General features: G+C 58.7%; 1 protein-coding gene across 1 annotated transcript; it reads left to right on the forward strand.

Moving 5' to 3' along the window:
* The first annotated feature begins 444 nt into the window (after positions 1–444).
* ZC3H12A (zinc finger CCCH-type containing 12A) lies at positions 445–9,606 on the forward strand. Its single transcript, XM_011989019.1, has 5 exons — positions 445–1,174; positions 5,537–5,676; positions 6,842–7,076; positions 7,667–7,773; positions 7,970–9,606. Exons 1-5 carry the CDS (start codon positions 726–728, stop codon positions 8,842–8,844), a joined length of 1,806 nt encoding a protein of 601 aa, XP_011844409.1. The 5' UTR covers positions 445–725; the 3' UTR covers positions 8,845–9,606.
* The last annotated feature ends 697 nt before the right edge of the window (positions 9,607–10,303 follow it).

The following is a 10,303-nucleotide window of genomic DNA, read 5'->3' on the forward strand; positions in this document are numbered from 1 at the left end:
GGGGTCCTGTTATCCAGCCCGCCGGGCCTCAGTACCCCTCCAACTTAGCCCAAGTTGAGAGAGCCGGAGAAGAGCACCAGGGTCCGGATCGGGGGCCGAGCGGGCTCGGGTCTCGGGCCGGGACAGCCTCGGCGTCACCAGCTCCCGGCAGCCAACCAGAGTTTCCCAGCAACTTTTCTCCCCGCGGGTCACCCCGGAAACTTGCCCTCCCCGGCTCCGGGAGTCCGGCCACTGGCCTTGCGCTGCTTGGGCCTGAGCTCTGAGTGCTGGACGGGTGGGCGAAAGCGGTGGCCTCAGTGGGGAAGCCCCGGGCCTCGCAACGCACTTCCAACCCAAGATTCCATCTGAAAACCCCGTCCCGCCTTCTGGGCCCCCTGGGTTGGCGTGGGGATTCGAGTCTTTCCAGCTGGGGCAGTTCCAGTCTTAGTTCAGACTAAGTTCCGATCTTCGAGCCACCAGCTAACAGCTGGATGACCTTGAGCAAGTTTTTAATGTCTGTGCGTCAGTTTCTCCCTTTATAGAATGGGAATGGGAATGCCTAGCTGGGAGAGCTTTTGAGAGGACAACCTGAACTAATAACATGATGTAGTGTGTAGTGCCACCCATCCCTCATCTGCTGGGTGTGGTGATGGGAGGGAGGGTGGGAGAGAGCGCTATTCCCCGTCCCTAACCCTGTTGGTTGTTCAGTAGGAGCTGTGGCGTGGTGCCTTCCAGGAGTCTGAGCTATGAGTGGCCCCTGTGGAGAGAAGCCTGTCCTGGAAGCCAGCCCCACCATGAGTCTGTGGGAATTTGAGGACAGCCATAGCCACAGCCGTCAGGGCACCCCCAGGCCAGCCCAAGAGCCTGCAGCTGAGGAGGCCTCGGCGGTGGAACTGCAGATGAAGGTGGACTTCTTCCGGAAGCTGGGCTATTCATCCTCGGAGATCCACAGCGTCCTACAGAAGCTGGGCGTCCAGGCAGACACCAACACGGTGCTGGGCGAGCTGGTGAAACACGGGACGGCCACCGAACGGGAACGCCAGGCCTCACCGGACCCCTGCCCTCAGCTCCCTCTAGTCCCGCGGGGTGGGGGCACCCCTAAGGCTCCCAACCTAGAACCTCCACTCCCAGAGGAGGACAAGGAGGGCAGTGACCTAAGACCAGTGGTCATCGACGGGAGCAACGTAGCCATGAGGTAAGTGTCGCTTCTGTGGCCGAGACACATGAGGTTCGCATCTCTCCTGTGGCCAGGACACATGGAAGGATGACTGTCTGCAGCTCTGGTGGGCTGGAAGGAGTGACTGTCTTCTTAGGGACTGGTCTAGAGGGAGGGAAAGCCTTTTATGAGGCTTGCCTAGGGTCGTGCTACTGGTGACAGAGGCAGGGTTCCAGCCCAGGTCCCTCTGTCCACAGAGCTCGCCTTATGCTGTGGGTCCCTCCCTGAGGCCAGCACTTGTCTCGGCTCCTCTTCTGTAATGTGAGGCAGGGCTGTAAAGGGGACCAACCCTTGGGCAGCAGCTCACTCACCCTCTGAACCTGATCTCCTCAGGTGGGTGTTGTGAGGAGGGGTTATGCGGATCCTGGAGAGGAGCAAGCGTTCGGGAACCAAAGTAGTGGTAGTAGGCAGTGGTAGTAAGCAGTTGTTGTTATTTCAGGGGCTGGGCTTCTGAGGCCTTCTTGTCTCAGACCTAGGCTCCCACGAAAACAGGTCCAGCGACTATGTCCAAGAGTGACCTCAAGGCTAGGTCCAGTTTTACATGGGTTGTGGGCCAGTGGCCTAATACTCTGGCCTCAGATGAGCTGCGACTTGGATCCCCACTGATTCAGCTGAAGCAGCCTGGGCTGGACTGGTCTCTGGAGGTTCCCCGGGGCCAAAGCCAGGACTCAGCCCCCAGTGACTCCCACCCCCATCCCCAAGCACAGGAATGGGGTGGGAAGGTAGGGGCAGAGGGGGAAGCCAGGGCTGCTGCTGACCTTGGGGAACCCAGACTTCTCCTGTCAATCCAGGCCCCACCCTCCGGCCCAACTTTTTCCCAGTTCCCTCCAAGGCAGGCTGATGAGTCAGTGTTAGGTGGATGGCTCACAGGGAAAAGTTCCTGTTGGCATGGATGGCGAGACCCCAGACACGGGGTTGGGAAGGGCTGCTTTTCTGGCTGCCCCGAGGGAGCTCCTAGGTGGGCTACCCAAGGCTGGCATGACATCGGCCTCTGCCCTCTCTGATTTGTGGCCCCCGTGGGACAAGTTCACTGTCCAGCTGGCCCTGGCGCGGCTCAGCAGGCATGCAGCTGAGGCCTCTTCCCTCCTTCTGTCACCTTCAGGCCAGTCTTCCTCTCTCTGACTTGGGCTGAGCCTGGGTGGGAGGCTGAGAAAATCCAGTTTCTATGCCAAGAGGCAGCAGGTTACAGCCTGTGCTTCGAGATTAGGGGGGGGTCCCTCTCAGTGTCCAGCCTCATGTGGCTGGGCTAGGAGCTACGTTGGATCTGTGTGACTCCTTCCTCTGGAGGCGTGGGCCAGGAGCGGCGGAGCCCTGGGAGCAGCCGAGCCCTGGGAGCAGCCGAGTGCGGTGTGTGTTTGTATCCAGAAGGAGGAGGGACATGGGAGGAGGGGCTGTGATGTTGGGGGGTGCTCAGAGGAGCCTGCTCCTGAGAAGCAGAGCTACGCACCCACCTCGGGGGTTTCTGAGCTGGGGTAGTGGCAGGAGGGGAATTCCAGCCTCAAACTTCCTGTCTCAGCTGCTACTCGGTTCCTGCCCCGGCCACCCTCCTCCCCAGGGGCAGGCGGGCTAGCCCCCATCCATCATATGCAAATTATGGGGAAATTCACCTCTGTTTCCTTCTAAGGGAATTTTTCTCCACTCACCAGGCCCAGCCCAGGCATATCTTTTCACCTGGGGAGGCTGGCCCAGCCCTGCCCTCTGTCCTGGGGCAGGAGCAGTCTAGCTGGAGTCTTCTACACACACTTCCTATCAGTGTCTGCTTCGCCAGGCTGGGGGACCCTGACCTTACAGGCAAAGAGGACTGGGGTGGGGGCAGGGATGTCTGGTTTTCCTGTGCCAGCAGCGCTTCCTCCAGTGCAGTGAAACAGACTACAGCTAGCTGTAGGGGGGCACTCCAGGCCTTATGTGCTCTACCAAGAGGGCTCTGATAGCACCCACTGATCACAGTTTTTCTATCTGCTGAGGGAATATTCAGGTGCTAGGGCTGCTGAGGACCGACTTGTCCCCAGCCAAGATTTTCAATGCCCAGAGGCAGTGCACTGCCCTGGGAGCCCTGGCATCCCATTAGTTCCCAAGGCTCCAAGATACCAGCCCAGGATCACGTGCCCGGAGCGAGGCGGGTGGGTGGATACATGCGCACACTGCATACCTGAGAGAAGGAGCTGGGCCTGGGGTGACCCAGCTGCCACGGTTTTGAGAGGCAGGGCAGAAGGCCCAGGGAAGAGGGTGATGTGATGGGGGAAGCACTGGGCATTGTGAAGACACAGACCAGGGACCTGACCCATTGTGGCAGGTCAGGGAAGGCTTCTCAGAGGCAGTGACATCTCACAAGCATTTTGAAGGAAGAGCAGGAGTTTGCCCCCAGCATTGTTACTCCCGTTCGCCACCTGTCTCTTAGAACACACTTTGTTTAAACTTAATTTTGGGAGCTTTGTTCTCCCAAATAAATTCTGGGTCTTCTGTTAGAGACAGGAAGGCAACCAAGTGGCCCAGACCTGGGTTCCAGTTCTGAATGTCTCTTACCACCAGCCAGGTGACCTTGGACGAGTCCCAGAGCCTTCCTTTCCTTCACAGTAGCAAGCCCTGTAAGAATGAAGCCATATATCTGGCTGCCAGTGGGAGCTCGGTGCCTGCGAATCCCTGCTCATTCCCTGTGATCAGGGTCTGTCTGCCTTTATACCTACCTGAGCATTAATGTACAGGGTGGTGATAGGCACAGGTCCTGGGCCTGCATCGCTGTTCCACCGTTACTGCTGTGTGACCCTGGTGACTAAGCTGCCTTCTCTGGACCACAGTTTTCATCTGAAAAACAGGGAAGGGGATGATGGTGGTATAGTGCCCTCCTCACAAGCTTGCTGATGATTCAGTGTTAGGCGCTTAGAACAGGGCCTGGTTCACAGCTCTCAGCAAATGGGAACTTTTCTTATAAGCAGGCTGGCAGATGGGGCAGGGGGACCAGGGGAGGATGAGTGCTGCCCTGGGCTGGACTTTGTCTCCCCTACAATTTACAGACCTTCAGACCCTGGTGCCCCAGCCTTGCCCCCAAACAGCCTCCATGGCCCCCAGCTGCCCTACCTTTTCTTAAGGCTCCAGCTATCACCCCTTACCTCCCCCACTCCCATTAAAGACACCCACAGGATGTGGTCGGCCCTGGACTTGCCTCTTTTGCGTAACATTTATTCTGTTTTATTTGCCAAATGTGAGAGTCTAAGCTGTTCACTGAGGGGGCAGTGAGAGGTGGGGCTGCTGGTCCTAGGAGCTCTTCCGTGACACTTAGTGTTACCTGGGAGCCCCAAGCCCCAGTCCTCCATCCCCCAGGAAATCCAGTTGGAACTCCTACTTTGCAGGGCCATCTTTGGCCTGAAGCCACCAGGAAAACTGACTGACCCGTCTTAAGGACACTGCAGACTGCTGGGCCCGTTTTCAGATAGAGGAATGGAGAGCTGCAGCAGCCCAGGAACCCCGCCAGGCGCCCTTCTGGGTACAGCCACCTGTGGGTGGGGTACGGCCTGGTCTGAGACCAAGGCAGGGCCCGTGCCTCACTCAGCTGTCCTTACTAAGAGTCCCCTGGCGTCTTCCTGATGGTCTTTCAGCCTTGGGGTGAACAGGCGTTTGGGGGGATTGCCATCTTGGGAGGAAAAGCAGTATCCTTTCACTTTCAGACTGAAAGGGGAGCCTGCTCCACTCTGGCACTTTCTGTCCCACACTGAAGGCTGGAGTCGCCAGCCCCTTCCCCTTTGCCCTTCTCAGGCCCCAGTCCCTGAGGTGTGTGTGAGGACTGAACTTTAATCCGGAACAATCTGGTTTCTCCTCAGTCAGCCCAGCCGGTGCTTCCCCCGCCCCCACCCATGCTGCAAGAGGCGAGGGAGGGGTGGTGACTCAGTGTGCATGTGTACGTCTGTCCCTGTGGTCCCGGCAGCTCGCCGGGTGGGGCAGGAACCAGAAGTCTCCCGGCACCTTTCCCCCACCCCCAGGTGTGTTGCAAGTGGCCTGGCCCTCCCCCACCGTGGGGAGCAGTGCTGCCAGCTTCCTGGGCGCTTCCTCACTTTCAGGAGATGGAGCCTCAGGGAAAGTCCCAGCGGGGCCTGGCCATCCTGGAGTTGTGGGAACTGGCACTGGGAATGGAGGCCTTGGCCTTGGGCCCCACCTGCAGAGGGCCAGGGCCTGAGCCCTGGGGAAAGAGGAAGGGGCTGGTGATTCCAAAGGGGAAGGGGCTGCTCACCACCACCACCAAAGCCAGGGCAGGGGTGGGGTGTGACAGCCCCCCTCCTCCTGCTCAGGCCTAGGGGGTGGCAGGCTGGCCATCAGTGTGGGCTAACCCTGTCCTCCTCTCCCTCCCAGCCATGGGAACAAGGAGGTCTTCTCCTGCCGGGGCATCCTGCTGGCGGTGAACTGGTTTCTGGAGCGGGGCCACACAGACATCACAGTGTTTGTGCCATCCTGGAGGAAGGAGCAGCCTCGGCCCGATGTGCCCATCACAGGTGAGTGCTGCCTCTGGAGGTGGGATGGTCTTACTGCCCCAGCAGCCCTGGTTCTCCCCAAGAGAGACCCTCTGGGAGTGGCCTAACTTCTAGAACTCAAGCAGGGAACAGCATTTCTTTTCTCAGTTTTTTCTGTCCTTAGCAACCTGCTCTGAACAGTGGTCATTGGAGGTCACCTTGTCTAGTCTTCTGCCTCAGATGTGGGGCCCCTCCCTCATCCTACTAGTGGACAGGTCGCTCTTTCAACCTCCCCAGTGGTAGAGGGGCAGTGCCACATAGTGGTTAAGCCTGTGGGCTCCGAGTCAAGACAACCAGAGTTGGAATCCTGGCTCTGTCCCCTCCTGGCGCCCTGGCCTGGGCAGGGATCTCTGTTAGCCCCGCTCCACATGCTCCTCATCTGAAACATGGGGTCAGTGTCGGCGGGGGGTGTTGACAGCAGCTCCTTCCTCATGAGATTGTATAAGTTAACACATGGTTAAGTGCTGAGAAGAGTACCTGCCACGTGGTAGACGTTCAGTGTATGTTAGCTGTTACCACTGTTCTTGCAAGAGCCCCCAGGTTTTGGAGGTAAAAACTGAATCCGTTTCTCTAGAAGTCTTGAGATCTGGGGGCAGGCTGTCTGGGACTGCAGGCTCCAGGAAGAGGGGCCCTTTCCACTTGCTCACATCTGTGTCCCTGTGGTCCCAGCAGCTCCCCAGGTGGGGCCTGGTGAGTGGCCTGACCTTTCCCCACCATGGGATTCAGCAACCTTGTCCTGGCAATGCAAGGGACAGAGCCAAAATACTTCTCCCACCCCAGAGCAAGCTGGGGCTCATTTACGGACCCCTCAGAACAGGCTGGATGAAAGCCAAAGCCAAGACCACATCTGGCTTGAACAGGCCTGATGTCCAGAGAGAGAAAAGGAGCAAGGCCAGCTCTGTGCTTGGAGCCTTTGCCATGCAGGCCCTGCCACCTGTGCTCAGATGTTCTTGGTCTTCAGGCAGCAAACTATGCCGGGCCAAGGGAGGGGCTGGGGTGTGGAAGAGGCCTCGGCAGAGCTAGTTCTTGCCCCTGTGACCTTGGCGTTAACAGCTCCTGTGTATGGCCACCAGCAGGTTAGGGAGCCCTGTGGGCCTGGCTCTGGGTCCCACTGGGCCCTGACCTGTGTGTGCCTGTCACCTCCCAGACCAGCACATCCTGTGGGAACTGGAGAAGAAGAAGATCCTGGTGTTCACACCATCGCGGCGCGTGGGTGGCAAGCGGGTGGTGTGCTATGACGACAGATTCATCGTGAAGCTGGCCTATGAATCTGATGGGATCGTGGTTTCCAACGACACGTACCGTGACCTCCAGGGCGAGCGGCAGGAGTGGAAGCGCTTCATCGAGGAGCGGCTGCTCATGTACTCCTTCGTCAATGACAAGTATGTTCCTCCCAGAGACCCTGATGGACTTGGGGTCCACAGGGGAAGCCAGAGATGCCCCTGGCAGGGGTGGAGCTGGGGGCTGGGCTCTGCGAGGCCCTGCAGCCATGGGAGGTTGTGGTCTTCGCTCCAGGCAGCTTTTAGAGTGAGACGGACAGCTCACTACATAGGCAAAATCAGACCAGGACCAGGCAGGCTGTAGGGTGGAGAGAGTGGCTAATTTGGGAGATAGAGCTGTAGCACTTATGAGGGGATGTGGTTGGGGTTCCAGGTGGCCTCTCTACGAACCAACATGGCATCTCTCGAGCAGAGGCCATGGGCCAGTGGGTATGGGCTGCCATCCCCCCAACGACCTCAGAGAGAGTTCCCCTAAAGGTGCCCATGGGCTGTGGCCCTCTAGACCGGGGATCCCTTTCTCCTCCCTTGGTATGATCCCACCCAGAGAACAGTTTTAGGGGGTCCTGGACAGGCCCCTATTTTAGGTGTCGCTCTCCTGTTCTTCCCAGCAAGGCTTGCCATCGGCCCCTTCTCAGCAATTAGAAGTCCCTGCATGGCTCCCACCTCCAGAGAGTTCTTTGCACCCTCTGCAGGTTTATGCCTCCCGATGACCCACTGGGCCGGCACGGGCCCAGCCTGGACAACTTCCTGCGTAAGAAGCCACTCACTTTGGAGCACAGGAAGCAGCCGTGTCCCTATGGTACGGAACCCAGCCTGCCCTCCCCGGCCCTCCTCACTCCTGCCCTTCCTCTCACCTGTCTGCCTATGCCCTGTTTTCCTCTTGGGGACCTCTACCATTGGACCACCCAACCCCATTTCCTGTGCCACCCCTTCCCTGCTCTCACCCCTGGTTCTGAAGTGCCTCTGCTTAGAGTCCCTCTTGATTCCTCTTCCAGGGAGGAAATGCACCTACGGGATCAAGTGCCGATTTTTCCACCCAGAGCGGCCAAGCTGCCCCCAGCGCTCTGTGGCAGATGAGCTCCGCGCCAATGCTCTCCTCTCACCCCCCAGGGCCCCAAGCAAGGACAAAAGTGGCCGGCGGCCTTCACCTTCATCCCAGTCCAGTTCTCTGCTAACAGAGAGTGAGCAGTGCAGCCTGGATGGGAAGAAGCTGGGGGCCCAGGGATCCCCAGGGCCCCGCCAGGAGGGTCTAACACAGACCTATGCGCCATCAGGCAGGAGCCTCCCACCTAGCGGGGGCAGTGGCAGCAGCTTCGGGCCCACGGACTGGCTCCCGCAGACTCTGGACTCACTCCCATACGTCTCCCAGGATTGCCTGGACTCGGGCATTGGCTCCCTGGAGAGCCAGATGTCGGAACTGTGGGGGGTTCGAGGAGGAGGCCCTGGTGAGCCGGGCCCACGCCGAGCCCCTTACACGGGCTACGGTCCCTATGGATCTGAGCTCCCAGCCACTGCGGCCTTCTCTGCCTTTGGCCGGGCCATGGGTGCTGGCCACTTCAGTGTCCCTGCCGACTACCCACCTCCGCCCCCTGCCTTTCCGCCTCGAGAGTACTGGTCTGAACCGTACCCACTGCCCCCACCCACACCAGTCCTTCAAGAGCCCCCAGTGCAGAGCCCAGGGGCTGGCAGGAGCCCATGGGGCAGGGCAGGCAGCCTGGCCAAGGAGCAGGCCAGCGTGTATACCAAGCTGTGTGGTGTGTTTCCCCCGCACCTGGTGGAGGCCGTGATGGGGCGCTTCCCGCAGCTCCTGGACCCCCAGCAGCTGGCTGCCGAGATCCTCTCTTACAAGTCCCAGCACCCCAGTGAGTAAGCTGCCCGTGGCTGGAAAGGGCAGCACCCCCAGCCTCCACGGGCTGTCAGGCTGGGCCTTGGGCCATCGAGCAGCCCATTCCCAGCCCTGAGGCCCACCCCAGAGACTGGACAGAGGGAGGATTCAAGTTGGGAAGGAAACCCACAAACCAAAGATACTGTAGGATTGGTTCTGGCCCATGCAGCACCTCTAGCTGTCTGCCTGAGTGGGTCAGAAACGATCACCCTGTTGATACACATTGTATCTCTGTAGTTTAAGGAGACGCTGCCGGTAACGGCGTCAGTCCATGGCTGAGGCCCAAACCGTCTTTTCTCTTGGAGGGTGGGGAGAGAGGTGGGGGCAGCAGAGGCCTGGGCTGGGTGCCCTGTGCACGCCACCCCACTTCCGCCCTACCCCTGGGACGTTGGCCTTGGCTGGCTAGTTGGGCACTGTGTGCCCGCCCTCCAAGGGCCTCCTCTATGCCTATGAGGCCTCATCCGTGCTCTCGCTGGGCATGTGGCTTCATGTCAGTAAGCAAGATGCTTCTTAATAACCTACCTTCTGCCCCACTCTGTTCCTTATCCCACTGCCCCTGTAGGGGTCAAGGGCCCTCTGTCTACACTCTCTCCTCCTCCTCCATCCTCTATTCAGAGTCATTTCGCCCTTCCCCACAGGTGGGGGAACATGTGTATATGTACACATGTAAATTTTAAATATTTTAAGCAGAAAGTCCTTACCTCCTGTAATACATCAATAAAGTACAATCAATGAGAGCCCTTTCAAGAGGTAATTGTCTTTGTTACGCTCAGGGCATTGGGCTGGCCTCTGGGTGAGGAAAGGCCAGCAGGTGTGCACCCTGACCTCCTTCACCCCAGGAGGAAGCCCTTCCACACCAGCTCCCTGACCCTTCTCTGGAAGGAAGATTTCTAACATTCACCAGGAATGCTTAGCCCCTTGGGGATGGGGCATCTTTCCCGAGGCCTTGGTCTGGGCCTTCTTAGGAGGGGCCCATGGACACACGAGTGGGCAGGCGGCTGCAGGGGGCAGTTAGGCTGCAAAAGTGTAAAAGGGCTTGGAGTCTAGTTTTATCTGCAAAAAGAAATCTTATTTACAATATACTTGGGCTTCTATTTGTTTTGTGGGACAGGAAGCTAAAATACCAGACTGTCCAGTTCATTATCAGCCACTTGGCAATGCTGAGTGACTTGCCCAAGGCCCCACAGAGCAAGGACAGACTGGGGCCTTGAGTCCTGGTTCTGGTCCCCAAACCAGGGGGGACAGGAAGGGTGGGTCTGGACACTAGTCTGCAGCAACCCAGGGCCCCGCAGGGATGGGGGAGGTAAAGGTACCCTCAGCCCCACCCCTCACAACTCTCCTAGGTTTCAACATCCACAAAGGAATCCTTCCAGGCCAGGCATGTTGGCTCACGCCTGTAATCCTAACACTTGGAAGCCAAGGTGGGCGGATTGCTTGAGCTCAG

Source organism: Mandrillus leucophaeus, unplaced genomic scaffold (genome assembly GCF_000951045.1).
Source record: "Mandrillus leucophaeus isolate KB7577 unplaced genomic scaffold, Mleu.le_1.0 Scaffold343, whole genome shotgun sequence".
Lineage (NCBI taxonomy): Eukaryota > Metazoa > Chordata > Mammalia > Primates > Cercopithecidae > Mandrillus > Mandrillus leucophaeus.